This window comes from Mauremys mutica, chromosome 11, assembly GCF_020497125.1.
Source record: "Mauremys mutica isolate MM-2020 ecotype Southern chromosome 11, ASM2049712v1, whole genome shotgun sequence".
Taxonomy (NCBI): domain Eukaryota; kingdom Metazoa; phylum Chordata; order Testudines; family Geoemydidae; genus Mauremys; species Mauremys mutica.
Window position 1 is genome coordinate 7,730,224 of NC_059082.1, and position 17,545 is coordinate 7,747,768.

General features: G+C 43.0%; 1 protein-coding gene across 5 annotated transcripts in view; it reads right to left on the reverse strand.

Moving 5' to 3' along the window:
* LRRK1 (leucine rich repeat kinase 1) overlaps positions 1-17,545 on the reverse strand; it is a 106,366-nt gene that overhangs the window by 42,028 nt on the left and 46,793 nt on the right. For all 5 annotated transcript variants that reach the window (XM_044980718.1, XM_044980719.1, XM_044980720.1 and 2 more), the window contains 8 exons: positions 14,946-15,172; positions 14,449-14,576; positions 13,998-14,161; positions 13,048-13,185; positions 8,527-8,639; positions 7,202-7,278; positions 1,670-1,799; positions 619-731 (listed from right to left, as the gene is read on the reverse strand). In XM_044980718.1, the coding sequence (XP_044836653.1) occupies positions 619-731; positions 1,670-1,799; positions 7,202-7,278; positions 8,527-8,639; positions 13,048-13,185; positions 13,998-14,161; positions 14,449-14,576; positions 14,946-15,172 (1,090 nt within the window). The remainder of the gene's footprint in view (positions 1-618; positions 732-1,669; positions 1,800-7,201; positions 7,279-8,526; positions 8,640-13,047; positions 13,186-13,997; positions 14,162-14,448; positions 14,577-14,945; positions 15,173-17,545) is intronic.

Below are 17,545 nucleotides of genomic sequence, written 5' to 3' on the forward strand. Positions count from 1 at the left end.
TTTTGCATTGAGGTTTGAACAGTGGCGCAACCAGAATTTTCCCAAGGTGGGGGCCTGGAACCAGAAGAGGTGGAGGAGGCTGCATTAGGAGATGGTTCACAGGGTTCTGGTAAATGGGGAGCCAGATCCAGGGTGTCTTGGGAGCCAAAGCCCCAGGAACAGATGCTGCCCCCACTTCAGGCAATGCTGGTGGCTGACAGATTCAATTGCTGCTTCTTCCCCATCTCCAAGGACTGGCCCTGGGTGAGGGAGATCAACTGGGTTCTCTCAGTCTCTCCCCCTGTCACCGAAAGAATTGGAACCAGCCCAGATCTCTTCCTGCCTCCCCTTCCCTCTCCTCAGAGAGCCTGGGACCTCTCCCCATGTCCCCTCCCCTTCCACTGGAGAGACCGGAAGACATTGTGTGGTAGCATCCATGGCCAAGGGAGGGCCTGGACCCCGCCCCTGTTGTGTGCTGGGGTTGACTTTGCACTGCGTGGGAAGTTCCCTATGCAATTCCTTTTAACATTCCCTGTGCAGACACAGTTCTTTCCTGTTGAGGACGATTTTAAAAAAGTGATTCTGAAGATCTGTTCAAAGAGATGAATTTATTAAAATATGTGTAGAATACAGACTTACCCTCTTTTATGATCTCTGCAGGAATATTGCTGATATTTAGTTCCTCAATATCCAGCTGCCAAAGATTAGCCAGCTGTCCAAGCTCTGGAGGGAGCTCTCGGATACCAGGATTACTGTTGGAAAATAAATAAATCTACCAACAACTGGGCTTTGTAAGTACGTAGCTACTGTTATGGGCTCCCATATTACACAATTCTGTCTTCACAAAGATCTGCCCCTCTCTCCCATTAACATTTTCATAAGAATACTCAGCACTTCCATAGCGCTTTCCATCTTCAAAGTGCTTGTAAAATGTAATTAACCCAGTGCGGCAGGTACATATTATCATCTCCAGTTTATAGATGAGAAAGCTTGGGCAGAACGGCTAAGGCTCAAGGCTACAGAAGGAGACAGTGGAGAGTCAGGATTAGCATTCAGGCCAGCAGCATCCATTTCTCTGCTCAGCCCATTAAAACCACTGTCCTTGCTCTAGAGTTTAAAGGTTAAAATCTCCAGCCTAATTATACAAATCTATGTGCCCAATCCTATGAGGTGCTGAGTGCCTTCAGCTCCCTCTGACTTTACATGTGTTCATCCCCTCAACTCTAAGGCTACGTCTACATTTGGAGATTGGGCTTGAGCAGGGTCTGGGTCTGGGTGGAGTTGTACTTGGGGGTGGCTAACCCATGCTGCTGCTTGCTGCTGCCCGAGTTACCACATCTACACTAGTATTTGTAGCCTGCTAGCTCAATGAGAGCTAGCATGAGTCTATCTAATGCGGGGATAGCTCAGTGGTTTGAGCATTGGCCTGCTAAACCCAGGGCTAGGAGTTCAATCTTTGAGGGGGCCATTATAGGGATCTGAGGCAAAAATCTGTCTGGGGATTGGTCCTGCTTTGAGCAAGGGGCTGGCCTAGATGACCTCCTGAGGTCCCTTCCAACCCTGATAATCTATGATTCTATGATGGAGCTGGGAATCACATCCCAGCTTGTAGTGTAGATGTAGCCTAAGAGAGAAGGTTGATCATCAAAGCAGCAGAGTAATAATGTGGCTTTTCATGGCATGTACTTACTTTCCTAAATAAAGCTCTGTTAGACCTTTCAGAAGGCAAATGGATTGCGGGACAGTGTCTAGCTGATTGTCATTTAGATAAAGGACTTCCAGAGAGTCACTCAGGAATGCCGGAAACTCCAAGAAGGGACCTGAAACAACACTAGATAAAATTAATGCTGAGATGAAAGCAAACACAATATGCCACAAGGCTCTAGACCAATAACCCTTGGTCTTAACATTTCAATGAGGTCATTAGGTAACTGAATTAGTTACCATGAAGCAACGCATGCAAAGCAAGTGACCACCAACAGAAACAATGGTAATAAAGCATCCAGGCCCAGATTATGGCTTTTACAATCACAGCATTGCTGGATTTTGCCCTTGTGTGGAGGTGCAAATCCCCAGCAGTGAACAGAGCTGTTCTACCTGTGGAGCACTTAGGCAGACAGAATGTCTCCACAGCCACTGATGGGAATATGTCTAGAAGAACATTTAATTTTTCTTTTTTGGTGGAGCAGCATGTGTTCCCTTGTGGTTGGACAGCGTCTCCTCTGAGATGCTTCACAGTCCGAGCAATGACATCCATGTCCAATCCAGCCCCATAGTTTGCACACAAGGAGCACAAGCACTGGGAAGTTTGTTCCCTGTTCTCTCACAAGAGCAGCCAAAATTTGGCCACAATTCTGTCTGATAACTACATGTGAATAACTCAACAAGAGTTCAGGGTGAGCAGAGAATCAGGTCAATTTAGCAATTAACCCTGCACAGAGGGGGGAGCTAGCGAGCCGCAGGATCTGCCAGTGACTACAGTGGGCAGATGAGACAATGTAGGCCCTCACCACAGGCAACAATAAAAGTAAGATTTACGCAAGGGCCTCAGATGGAGGCATAGAAGATGCTGCATTGTTCTGGAATGATGCTGCACAAAGAGCTATTTCAGACTGGCAACCAGTGAATGACAGAGTGATATGAGCAAGATTTCAGACACGCTGTATGAAAATGACCATCATTCAATGCTCCACCCCAACAAGAGAATACAATGATGATAAGGATTCTTTTTATAACATTCGGCAGAACCTCATCAGCAAGTCCCACACAATGATATTTTCATTGTTATGGGTGATATAAATGCTGTTGGGGGTGGGAGAGACAATCATGACATGACAGACATAATGGGCACAGGTGAAACTGGCTCACTTAACAGTGAACACTTTCTTGAATTCAAGTATCAGAGGGGTAGCCGTGTTAGTCTGGATCTGTAAAAGCAGCAAAAAGTCCTGTGGCACCTTATAGACTAACAGACGTATTGGAGCATGAGCTTTCGTGGGTGAATGCTCCAATACGTCTGTTAGTCTATAAGGTGCCACAGGACTCTTTGCTGCTTTTACTTTCTTGAATTGTGTCAACTGACCCATCTTATTGTTAGAGGGATACTCCATCATACACCACCATAAAACAATGTGGTTCTCACCTGATGGCAAAAATCATATGAATAAAGTTCTGATCGTCACCTCAAGACATCCAAGTATACAGAAGGGCATTTGTAGGTAGTGATCATCAACTGTGCATTGCCACAGTGAAAATGAACTTGAGGAAAGTACCAGTAAAGTGAATCACAAGAAAAATTAACATCTTTAAATTTGAGGATGAATATTCCTCAAACATTTCACTCATTTTTTGACTCATTATAAATTTAATCTTTTTAGTGTTTATTGCTCCTCTTCTGTATGGATGAATGGAACTAATCTAGCTATAGACAGACAGATTCAGTCCATCATGGACATACAGGAGTAACTACCAAAAATAGCAGTAATGCTCCCAATTCATTTCCTAACCCTAGACAGAAAAGAGTGTGTTATGTTAGAACCAGGCTCGAGGTGTTTATGAATTGTAATTATTTATTCATGAATTATGTATGACTTTTCTGGCTTGGGTCTGGATTTTCTGTTAAAATAATTCCCATCCTAAAAATATTTTTGGATGGGTAAACTACATAAATGCACAACCACATGCATATGCAAGAAGTTTATTCTGAGTTTTATCAACTTAGTGTACGGAGCATCCCTAAATCATCCTCTCTAAATAATTTCCTAGACATAAGTAAACAGTTTATTCGGTAAAATTATATTAAATATAGGGAGCTTTTTGTATGAAACTGATGCGTTCTGACTCCTGTCTTCACTAAATGTCCTTTAAACTCCTGGTCACGTCCTCTGGTCTCACCAAGCTGCACTTGGGACAGGAGGAGAAGCTGGGAGACAAAGGTGATTTTACTCCATCTTTGTGGCTGTCCAATCCTGGCGCCAGCCAGGGAGCTGGTTTGGCCCCTGGCCCAAGTTCAGTCACACCCCGATACCCACGTATCAAAGGGGACGTTCTAGCTAGGGACTGTCAGAGAGCAGTGGCATTCAGGTCATACCCCCTTTCACTAGGCCCCACCCCCTTTCCTGGGGGAAGGGATTGTTATGAAGGTTGGGCTTTCTCTGCATTGCTGGCTTTGCATTGCTTGGGGATTCTCATTGCACAAGGAATCCCCGGGGAGCTGGTTAAACAGGCCTTTGCACGGCCAGAGCAGCACATAGGAGCTACGGCAGGGCTGAAGATCTGGCCCTCTGAATCTGGCATCATCTTGCTATAACATTCATATTTCTTATTTCAAAGTAATGCACACCAATCCTTTTTTGCTGAGGCCCTTCCCCATCTGCAGCTGATTGCTGGATCGACATCACCTAGCTTAGACTAACAAATGCACCTCTCTTATCCCCTTGCTCCATGACCTGGCACAAGTGCCTCCATCTCTCCTTTTGTCTCTCCTTCTCACCTCTTCTTTTCGCATTACTCCACAAGAGTAGACGCAGAAGATGGGCATTAACTTGAATAGCAGGAGGATTTGTGGGGGATGGGGTTGTTAGTAAGGCCAGGACAGATCTTTGGCTCAAAGCATCCCAGGGTTAGTCCTCTGTTCACCCCCTGACCTCCAGCTGTTGTAATAGCTTTACAGAGTGGATATGATGCCCCTGATGCTGACAAACTCTTTAGAACAAAGGTTCAGGGTCATATTCCCACATGTTCTACACTCGGGATTGATGTCACAACATTTATCTTTCTAGGTAAATCCTGCTATTTTTCTTTTCATTTGTAACTAGTTAAAGAAAATCTTATGCACAACAGAGATTTCTTTTCTTCATATGAACACACATTACTTGCTGGACAGCAGCTCCTACCTCCACCGAGAGGAAATTTTGCAAGTTTCATGGTTCCATAGAATTTAAGGCCAGAAAGAACCATTAGATCTTCCAGTCTGACCTCCTGTGTATCACAAGCCATTAAATTTCACCCAGTTAAGCTGTATTGAGCCCAATAACTTGGGTTAGAATAAAGCATTTCAGTCCTTGTGACTCTTGTGTGCAACAGGCAGAGAGCAAGAGATATCATAAGAACGGCCATACTGGGTCAGACCAAAGGTCCCTCTAGCCCAGTATCCTGTCTTCCAACAGTGGCCAATGCCAGGTGCCCCAGAGGGAATGAACAGAACAGGTAATCATCAAGTGATTCATCCCCTATGGCCCATTCCCAGCTTCTGGCAAACAGAGGTATGGGACACCATCCCTGCCCATCCTGGCTAATAGCCACTGATGTACCTACTCTCCATTAACTTATCCAGTTCTTTTTAGAACCCTGTTATAGTCTTGGCCTTCACAACATCCTCTGGCAAGGAATTCCACAGGTTGACTGTGCATTGTCTGAAGAAATACTTCTTTTTGTTTGTTTTTAACCTGCTGCCTATTAATTTCATTTCGTGACCCCTAGTACTTGTGTTATGAGAAGGAGTAAATAGCACTTCCTTATTTACTTTCTCCACAGCAGGCATGATTTTATAGACCTCTATCATATCCCCCCTTAGTCGTCTCTTTCCCAAGCTGAAAAGTCTCAATATTATTAATCTCTTTTTATACAGAAGCCATTCCATACCCCTAATCATTTTTGTTGCCCTTTTCTGAACCCTTTACAATTCCAATATATATTTTTTGAGATGGGGCGACCACATCGGCACACCGTATTCAATATGCGGGTGTACCATGGATTTATACAGAGGCAATATGATATTTTCTGTCCTATTATCTATCCCTTTCTTAATGATTCCCAACATCCTGTTCACTTATTTGACTGCGGCTGCACATTGAGTGGATGTTTTCAGAGAACTATCCACAATGACTCCAAGATCTCTTTCTTGAGTGGTAACAGCTAATTTAGACCCCATCATTTTATATGTATAGCTGGGATTATGTTTTCCAATGCCTGAGACCCCTGAATGGCTTGGTATTGATTAGGTGAGGTGTGCCTGGATGATCTCAGCAGGTGATCCATGCTCCATGCTTCAGAGGAAAGCAAAAAACCCTCAAGATCCCTGAAAATCTGACCTGGGGGGAAATTCCCTCCTGACCCCAAATCTAGAGATCAGTTTGACCCTGAGCATGTGAGCAAGACCCAGCAGCCAGGCATCTAGGAAGAGGATTCTCTCTGTGACCTCAGAGCCATCTGTCAGGTGTCCTGTCTCCAGCTGTGGCCAATCCCTGATGCTTCAGAGGAAGGCCAAACTACTCCCAGAATATATCTGGCTGATGGTGCCCCAGGGGAAAAACTCCTTCCTGACCCCTGTAGCCGACCAGCTAAAGCCTTGAAGCGTGAGATTTTATTATAGTCTTTGTCTTAATGCAGATTTGCAAGTGTCATGGGTGTGTTGAGGGTAATGCTTCTGCTCTGTCCATGACCCATGAAGGAAGGGGAAAAATAGAGGGATTCATTCATAGTGCAGTGAGGTGAGACTATATGGCTAGTGGACTATTCTCATCAGGATGGCTAGGGCAATGTTAACTGTCACCACAAAACCTAAACTTTATTCCGTTCTATGCAATTCCCCAGGGAAACTGTAAAATGCACTGTCAGAAAGGTACTCCCAAGGGAGAATGCAGCACATAAAAGATCTGAGTGGCCTAAAATAAAAACAAACAAACAAAAAGAAAAGCAAATTAATCCCACAGAGATTAGGGATCAGTGTGGATATCTTCAAATGGTCTTTTGATCTTTATGGGATTTCACAGATGGTAATCCAGAAAATCTCCCGCCAGACCTCTGGCAATCATCAAAGAGGCACAAGGCAAAACCTATTTTGCAAGTTCAGCCACATAGTTGTATTGCCCTTGGGATCATCTAATTATTGGTTCGTTTCCCCATCTCAGTGAACCAAAGGGCACACTAGCTAGAGTGACTAGCTTCTCAAGCACTTCAGTAATTTGGGCAAAGAGAGGGACTGACAGTTCAGTGAGAGAAGCAGGTTTCACTCATTAGCCATTTGGGCAGAGGGGATAGACCAGTTCTACAGTAATTTGTACATTAAAAGCATTTCCCATTTTATTTACATGTCACTGCACTAAAAGCTGCAGCTGTGCTGACACTGACCACTCATCTGCCAGACTCCCTGTACCCTTGGAATTCACTTGGCGCAATTCACCATCTCCTTCCCAGGAGAGGAGGTCACCACATACCATACCTGCCTCCGCGCCTGCACGCACTCTGCTTCTTGTGGTGAAAAAGGAAATCCGCCTTGTTTTAAACCCCTCCTCACTCCTGCAGATGAAACAAAATGCACAGAGCGATGCTTGAGAAAGACAAAGCCACATTGAGGGACATTCACATGAGCTCATACTGGTATGGGCCCAACCTGTGGGAGCTCAGCACCTTGTAGGATTTGGCCTCTGCAAGGCTTTCATAATGTCAGAGCACAGCCTTTGCTGGTTCCCATTCCCATGCATGTGGAAGAAGGGTCTGAGCCACACAGTTCAGCAGCAGTTCTGAACGCCACCAAAACTCAGAACTGCCTGGACCCAAGGTTTTTGGTTCAGACTCATCTCTGTCATTCAACATATGAGCCTAGCTCTGGGGCATTATGTTGATTCCATTTGGGAAATGCAAACTTGACTTATTTTCTCTTTACTGGTATCAAGGTTTAGGAGATTGTCAAATAGCAAATTGAACAAGCTGCATAAGAGACTCTGTAGAATAGCCTTTTCCTATTACAGCTAGCACTCCTCTGACATGATGACCCATGAATGCTATTGTGGAGATTGATTGAGACATTTCTAAAGCATTTATATATCCTTGTTTATTGACATTGACCATGCAGACTATTGGCAGGGCAAATCATAATGAATCTAGCAAATCTGCTGGGCATGCACCTAAATGACGTATATGGAAGCTTGATGTGCTTACATTCACTGCTGGAGAAGGGAACAGACCTGCAAGTCTGCATATCAAACATCCTTATAATGTTTTCTAAATGGAAAAAATATCACTCCTAAGTTTTGTTTTCTTTTCTAAATAGCCAAAGTCATTAGTCTGGCCATGGGCTAATGGCTTGTTACATTTTAATTTAAAAAACAAACAAAGATTATTAACATTTTTCAAAACACATACTCCCAACAGAAATACAAAAGTTTAAGCCCAGACAAAATGCCTTGGTTAAGATATGCTCCCCACAAATAAGTACTTGCATTGGTAAACCACTCAGAGTGAAGCATGTTCTACGTTTTATTACTAGTAATAATTATTCACTCATGAAATAATGTCATGTGCTATATCCAAAGAAACTATGAGTAATATTTCTTCAATGCCACAGGTGTACAAGATGCTTTGGAGATGTAAAAGAAGATGTGGTCCATGCTGTATGGATAACTATATGCGATACAGAGGGAATTAATCCAGTGAGTCTGTAAAAGCATCGGCACTTTCTACCACATGTAAGGGATTGGTTTTGTTATTAATTTGTAATCTTTAGTTTAAATTTTAGCTCTGACACAAACTAAAAGGAACACTTACTTCCCAAGCTGGTTCTTAGAAAGATCCAGTGATTTAAGTTGCTTGCAAGTCCACTTATCTTGAGAAGGCAACGAAACTAACTGATTTCCCAAAAGCTTCAGTGACACCAGCGCCTGAAAGAGGAATAGGCAGCACTTACAAGAAGCAATCCATTAAACAAGCAGAAAGAGGTCTGGTAAGTACAGCTGCTTAAATAACAGGAAAACTAAGAAAGCATTTCTTCTTTAGCAAAGATACTAGCTTCCTAGCATATAAACATTCCCCTCCTTAACTCTCCCCAATACACACATTTACTGCATCTCCTTGTACAAAGCAATGCAGCTTTTAGCCCTACACAATTACTGACCTATTTGCTAAAGATTCAACTATAAATTCCAAACGTCAGCTTTGGTGTTAATGAAACAGTCCCATATAGATAAGAGATATGTTTCATATGGACACTATGCCATATGTTTGTCATAGGTGTGGCATATGTGAGTAGATTAAGATATGAGTGGGCCCTCTCCTACTAATTCATATTTCAGACTATATATTCTCTTGTATAAATCCAAAATGCAAAATGTGTGCTACCTATACAGTACAATCGGCATATATTTTTGTTACATGTGGTTTAGATTATTAAAAGTAGATTTACATTTCTTTTCACCATTTATACTATTGGTTTACTCTTTACTTGTACTCAGATTGTAGACTGAAGCTAGATAGATCAGTTTCATTTGCTTGTTCTCATGCATTAAGTAGCACCACGGAGATATGGTAAAATTCCAAATACCACAGAGTTTAAATACAACCTCCCTCCTACAAATTTAATTGAAATTTACAAAAAATTGATTTATGCCAGATTTTGTAAACCTCCCACTCTCCCACATTGCTTTACAAATAAATTTGAAGCTAAAACCATTCCCTTTAATAAAGCAAGAGTAGATTTTCATTGAAGAGATGTTCTCAAAATAGTAAGGCATCAGGACAATACCCAAAGGCACCGTAAAGTGCTTTTAAAAGCTGGACAAGACGATAGTACTTGAAATATGTCAGCATTAGATGGAAAATTGGGGATGAGGGGTTCCCCCATGAGAAATTTCAACTTTTCATTAAAAAATGTTTTGGCCTGAAACTGAAATGTTTTTGGTTTTTCAGCAAGTCAATGTTTTCCATGAAAATATTCATTTTGTCAAAGACCCAATTTTCCATAGAAAAACAGTTTTTGACTGAAAATTTAATCAAGTCCTAGTCAATACATCTCCTGATGTGATCTGAGATAAGCAGAATTTTAACCTAGACATGCCAAATTCTTTCCAGCATAACTCCACCGAAGTTAGTGTAATATATCCAAGGTCAATGGAGTTATGCTAGCAGAGAATTTGGCCCTAGGTATTTTAGACACCGTTTATGTTCCATATGCCATTAAGGTTTAGTGTAAATGGTGCAGACCACTTAACAGGTTGTGCTGCATAGTGTGGCAAGTACTTAATCAAGCCACAATAACACTGTCTCATAAAGTGAGACTGTTCCTCTGTGATGTGATCAAATAGAAGAATAAGAAATCTCAGTGGGACCAGCGTAGCAGCCTATCATCGGGTGAGTAGGTTGGTATTTAATGTGTAACATGCGCAGTGACAGGACAGGGACACACCAAAGCTTTAACATAATGCTAGAAAAGTAGCAAATATAGATAACTGTGAAATATTGGAGGCCATTGGAAGGGAGCCGGTGAAGGAACATGCTGAGTCAATTTAAATGCTGGAATTGAACGACACCAGAGACCTCCAGAGAAGTATAAACAAATTAACCATATAGCCTTTCCCCACCCCCACATTTTGTCAAAATCTTTGCACATTTGGAATCAACCTCAGTTTGACAAGAAGAATCTGTCTCTACCCAACACTTTGTGCCAAGTTCCCTGCAGGTATCACCACAGGTTTCCAGAATCGTGACTGTCCAATGGCAAAGTTTCAGAGGGATGGAGCACAGTCAGGAGTGAGAAATTGACCGTAGTAGGTAACTTCCTTCTCTTTTCTGCCACAACACACAATAGGGGAACTGTCATATAGTTTAAAACAGAGTGGAAAAAGTTACTGTTACTTAATTATGACAGTGGCTGCATGGGTCAACTTGTAAGGGATCTGGAAAACACAGGACTGCTTTGCATATGTCCCTCAGAGAAAAGTTTCTGATCTTTCTCCAAGAGTGATCGACTAGAGAGTGAGCCATGACTTGAAAAAGTACCAGCTTCTTTGGAAAATGGTAATGGCTTCTGCAGCAAAGGTGACAAGGACTCTAGATGTCACCTTGTGTAGGAACATCTGTGCTACACAAGGAATCATAGAACATGAGCCAGTTTAGCTCCTCTTCTCATGCCACATCTGAACAATGACATATCTAAATCATATACTTTACCATGGACTAGATCCTGACTTTATGCCCAGCACTGAGCAAAGGGTGAACTACCACATTCCAGCAGCAGCATTATGCCAGAGATGCTCCTCTGAGACACACTTCTTCCTTGCTCCAGGGGCTTGGGATAGTAATTTACTGCTGGCCAGTGAGCATGTGCCTGCATGCGGGGTGGCACCAAAGTTCTGCCCATTTTCCACCCCTCACCACCTTCATCAACCTAGAGAGGGTGTGAGTGGGTGAGTAGTACCATTTGCTCCAATGCACCCACACCCAAGATGAAGGTTTGCTGTTCTTATTTCCTCCGGTTCCTTTATGCAGGCATGTAATCACATCACAGTCTAGCTCTGAGTAACTTGGGTGAGTTGGCACTTTTTAATATTATCTGATTAGGACTAAAGAAACAGAGATGTGAGCTGGAGCTCCCTAGGATGCCCAAGTGCCTGCCAAAGTATGCCAGCTTCTAAATCACACAGCCCAGTGGAGAATTTATCCAACTCCACTTAGATAGGGCGACCATCTGTCCTGTTTTTAAAAGGACAGTCCCATTTTTTGGGACTTTTTCTTATATTGGCATCCATTGCCTTCCCCACCTTCTGTCCCGTTTTTTCCACAGTTGCTATCTGGTAACCCTACACTTAGACATGCTGCCCTGGGAACTATCACATCATGCACAAATCCAGCCTTCCATACACAAAAACGACAGTGTAGGATGAAATGTGACCCTGGGGCACCATCTAGCGTCCAGCATTTGCGGTGTCGACTGAATCCCTCCCATTTGTATTTTTACTATCTTCAGAGAAAAAAAAGTGATGTTAGGGTGACCAGATGTCCCGATTTTTGGGACGTTTTCTTATATAAGCTCCTATTACTCCCCACCCCTTGTCCTGATTTTTCACATTTGCTGTCTGGTCATCTTAGATGTTAAAGTAAAGTAAAGGTGATGTTAAAGCCAATAGCACATAGATTACACCCTTCAGGAGACGTGCGAGGATAGAGGAAATGATGAGCAGAAACCATTAAAAAATATACGTTATGAAAAGGCAACTCAGGAAGAAAATGATCTTCTCTGTTCCTATTAGCAGGAAAAAGCCGGAGGCATTTCTCTAGCATGCTCCTCCTTTCCCCTGTGGGCATTCCATTGGGTACAGGCTAGCTGAGTGGGATTGGGGAGGGAGGTGCAGAATTATTCTCAGTGACATTGTTCTCCCACTAACTTTATGGGGATTTCAAGTGAAATCAGGGCTGACCAGGATGGCTTCTCTTGAATGTGGTTTATCTTACACCTTCCTATCAGATGCTTTTCCTGCTACAACTGCTCGCTTGGTGTCCAAGTACACTGACTTAGACAGACATGGACATATGCTGTCACCACTCAATTTTCCAGGCTGGGTAGAGCTGTGAAAATCTTGGCACTTTCACAAACGTTTTCCCTGATTTCAACCTACACAAGACTATGCCCCCTGTGCTTCACAATCTGAAATGGAAACTCAGATGGAACCACTGAGTTCTGCCTTGTTTCCTGTCGAAACCAGAAATTCTGAACAAGTTTGGAGCAAAACCATGAATCTGTCCTATAAGTGGAAAGAGGCCCTACATTTGCATGAAAGGTTTGTCAAACACCATGAACCTTTCAATGAACGTGGTCTGCCCTTCGAGTTTGTAACTCACCTTAACCCAGGTCTGTTTCATATGCTACCACGTTTCAAAGCAAGTATTTCACACAGCACTTATGTGGACCCAATAAACAATAATATTTCCTGCTAATACAGTGCTTTCTGAGCCAGATTTTGTACTCATAATTATCTGTGGGTGCAATTAAGTACATTGGACTTCTAACTCTGACTTGCAACTACCAAATGGAGGTTGGTTTAAAAAAATGCAATCCTAAAGACACAGAGTTGCAGGTACCAAAACAGCTCCCAAAAGAAACCTAAAGCATGTTACAAACAATACACAAGGATCATTTGGGACATGACTAAAGCGCACCACTGGGGGAAACGAGGCAGCTATTTAATATTGCATGGACCCTCTAATCCCTTGTTCATAATCACATACACACTGCAGTTTGTGTTCCTGTCCTGAATAGGTTCTGCTGGAAAAGCTCTAGGAGGCTTTTACACTTACTTCAAGTTGGAAAAGTCCTTGTGGAGCTTCATTTAGTGAGTTCTCAGAAAAATCCACTTCTCTGAGGTGATTTTTCCAGAAAACAGTCAGTGTGTCCGGGAGGGACTCCAATGAATTTCTAGATGCTTTACAACATTTCTGGAAGCATAAAAAAAAATACTGAGACAATAACAAATTCTAAGACACATACATCTTCAAAGAAACATGCTGATCAATTGTCACATTTTATACATTAATACATTTGATTCATGCAGCCTTCCTAGGTTTGGTTTTTTTTTTTTAAGTGTAACTACTGCACCACAAGGAATTGCACACGTGTTGGTCTAAGATCCCACTCCTGCGAGTCTAATTCCCAGCAACCCCCAATAAACTCCAAAAGCATACACTTAATCGACAGGCAAATCCATTTTTAAGTATATGCATTTTAATTGTTACTTTGAAGACTGTCACTTACTCTTCCCCATAAATATACATTTAACCAACAAAACACATTCTTGCACTCCTTATTTTTTACCACTGTCCATAAAACACTGACATTTATCTCCTCCTGAAATACACAATGACATTCAGGTATTGATATCTCATAATTTATCCACTGGCTTGATTAAAGTTAATCTTAAGGAAGGCTGTGAGTTTTGTAACATGACCCAGTACATCCTCCAGCTCGTATAAGCAGGGTCCAAGCTGTTTGCTTTATCCATGGCAGTGGTATCATTGGCTCTACTGGGAATATCCACATGAACAGAGTGAACCACAGTGGATCTCCAAAAACCAACCCTGAAAATCCAAAAGATAAAATCACCCTGGTATCACCACTGCACTGGGAGACCAGCTTTTCAGCCTAAGAAGCTGGATAGAGTCTTAATGTATCACACCCCATTTCTTGGCACTGTCCTGTGAGTGCAGAGCTTTCCTCGGTCTTTTGCTCCCAGCAGAGCAGTTTGACCTACCAAAGGGCAGGCCCAGGGCTCTGGAAACGCCTTCAGGTTGTTTCTGGAAACATTGAGGATGGTTAGGGATTTGAAGCAGTAAAGGAACAGTGTGGGGAGCTCCACCAATCTGTTGTCAGAGACATCCAGTTCTTGCAGTTTCCTTAATCCAATCCAATTAGTTGCTAGAAAATACAAAACACCACAAACTTAGTGAAGGTCTGTCACACGGGGTCTAATCTTGCATGGTTCTCAGTACTTCGTGGGTGTGAGCCAAAGCCCAGCGACGTCAGTAGAAAGACTATTGACTTCAATGTGCTTTGGATGAAGACCCCATAGCTGTGCTAAGCACCCTCATAACCATCATTGGCTTTGGTGAGTTAGGGGTCAAAGGAAGCTTGGGTGACTCTTGCAAGATCAGGCCTGGGAGTGGAAAGCGTAAGGGTAACACTGATCACTGGAGCTAACATACCACTTTCCTCATCAAATAACTTTTCCAGATAATTTTTGGTGGCGATGAGTTTCTGAAGTTTTGTGAGATGTAGGAATCCAGAAGGGAGAATACAGAGCCTGTTGATGGACACATCCACCTCGAGTAACCTGCAAGTGTGGAAAAACATCCAACAAAGCATAAATAAAAGCCTGAGCATTGAGTAGTGTTGTATAAACACATCTATTTTATCATATTTTAGCTCCCCTTGGGCAGAGGTATGACATGGTCTCACAAGCCATGACAAAAGCCGCACTTTAAAACATGATAATTAATTTGGAAATAACTGTATTACAGAGTATGGAGCAGAACTGAGTCTTCGTACTGAAAAGATAAAACCAAGAAGCCCTTCATCTACTCAAGGGGCATAGGTTCATTTGTTCTCGTCAGGTTTCAGTCTGTCACACATACACAACTGATTGATCTGAAGCAGCTCTTTGCACTTGCTATCCTTTGATTCAAGAATACAGCACACACACCTTGTGCATATAATTTCATCGGATGACTGGACGCTGGGCAGTTCGGTCAGCTGGTTGTCAGAGAGGTTCAGTTTCCTGAGATTTATCAGTCCCCATGGAATCACAGATGGGAGGGAGGCCAGGCAGTTGGCAGACAGATCGAGCTCAGTTATCTGACATGAGATATCAATCAGCCAGTCCAGATCCACCCATGGCAGCTTGAGATTTGACCAACCCACAGACAGTGCCTGTATGCCAAAGAAAGAACAAAATGCAATTTTAATATGACTCACTCGCCTTATGGTAATAAGCCAGGGCCTGTTACGATACTGACAAATCATCAAGTGAGCTGCAAGTGCTTCACTTTCCATGCAACTAGCTTCTAGGAACTCAGATGACCCAGCTGTCAGAGGCCCTGGTCATGAAGCTGCTCCGTGGGCTTCATCCAATGACGCAGTGCCCAGCCTAAGCAGTGGAATAGCTACAGAGTTGTGCCACTGAGGGTGAAGTGATCTTCCATGAAACCTGCACACTCTTCTCTGTTGGAGGCAGGGTAGATCCTCAAACCCTGCCCCATCCCATACTGTGCAGGGAGCTGAGCTCTGTGCCATCCAGGAGGCACTCAGATGCCTCAGTGATGGAGACAGCCTGAGAACCTAGACATGGATACATACTGCAAGTCCTTCTTAAATCCCACGTCCCCCACCTCTTTCCTCTTTTGTGTCTTGAAGCTATACTGGGTCCTTCGCCAGGGGGATCCTTGCACCTCTGGATGTACAGGCTAGATTTCCTCCAAGTGACACTATTACAAGGACTAGTGTAGAGTTGTGCGTGTGAAGCAGGTGCAGGATGGCATCCACATCTGAGATGTGGGGCAGAGAGTGTGAAACACTCAAGGAGGGCTGCCTAAGAGCTTGTGGAAAGGAGTCACTGCAAGCCCATAGGGTAGATATGCTGCACTTGGGTAAAAAAAAAGGCCTTCAACCAGTGTGGTCAAACTACAGTAAATTACACTAGTGCAAATCACACATACATGAGAGGTCTGTACCACTGCAGCGACATTGGTCTAGCACCACCAGTCCAAAACTGCCCAGTCTGGACCAGCTCTAAGAGAGAGTTCCCGTAGGAGATTAGCAGCAGTAGAATAAGGGTAGGTCCATACTTACCCGCCGGGTCAACGCGGAGAGTTCGACTTCTCGGAGTTCGAACTATCGCGTCTAATTTAGACGCGATAGTTAGAATTCCGAACGCGCTCCCGTCGACTCCGGAACTCCACCACCGCGAACGGCGGTGGCAGAGTCGACGGTAGGAAATTCGAACTAAGGTAGTTCGACTTCAGCTACGCTATTCGCGTAGCTGAAATCGCATACCTTAGTTCGACTCCCCCCCCCTCCGTAGTGTAGACCAGGCCTAAGACTTATCGCTGGTGGGCTGTTTGCTAGAATACATAATATTTTCACATGTATCATTTTTCCCTATCAAACCTTGGAACATCACCAGCTCTGAGCCATTTCAAGGAGTGTTTTACAAAGGCATCTCCAGACCAGGGGAAGAATGAGAGCTGCCCTATTGGAAAGAGAATTTGTGAACAAGGGAAATTTGCTCATGAAGTTAGAAATAAATTGGCAAAATAGCACTATTTATTGCGAGACACAATTTGGGCAGCAACTCCATTGCGGATACCACAGAGGCCTGTGAGAACAGGACAAAAATAACATTGTATCCTTTGTTCAAAGAGAATCTGAAAATTGTTAAAGGCTAAAACAAAGTGGAAGCCTGAACTAACACAAACACTTTGGAAATGGGAAAATGTGACCACCTAATGATCATCTCTGCATTGAAAAAATATCACGGGCAAGCCCCAAGCCTCCGTGCCCCTCATGGCGTGTGTATGGCCTGCGACTAATTTTTTATGTGGGTAGGTGGCCCGTGACAGAAAAAAGGTTCCCTAACCCTGTGCTATATGATATAATGCTAAACCTTAAAAACTGGGTTTAATGGAGTGATTCATGAATGCACCACCAGGAGGCAGCAAGCAACTGATTAGCTGATTTCATTTCCTTTTAAATTCTGAATTTATAGCCCCGTGATTTCTTTTTACATTTTATTTTAAATTAAAAGGAAATACAAAGGTGGTTTCCAGGTTGATCCCAAATGCTTATTTGGTATACAGAATTCCAGATAAAGAAGACCAAGTGGTGAAGATGCAGAGGAGAGTGGAATTATTATAAATAATTGTGCAGGTTAACAAATAACAGTAACAATATATAGGATATGCACAGTCCTTTAGACATAAAAACACTTAACAAATATTCACTAATGAAACCTCAGAACCTCCCTACGAAGTAAAAAGGCAAATTATTATTATTATCCCCATTATGCATGTAGGGAAAATGAGGCACAGAGGGCGAGGGACTTGCCCAAGGCCACACACATCACACTGCTGCATGGCCATGGCATCTGATACAGGCTGCACCAGTCTGCAGTGAGAAATCAAATTACCCAGGGCATCCAATGCAATGGTGACTAAAGAGCACTTTGTGCAAAATACATTTTAGAGCTTTTACAATGACACCAAGTGAATGCAGTTTTCTCACAGAGTCTCTTGTGCCTGTTTATTT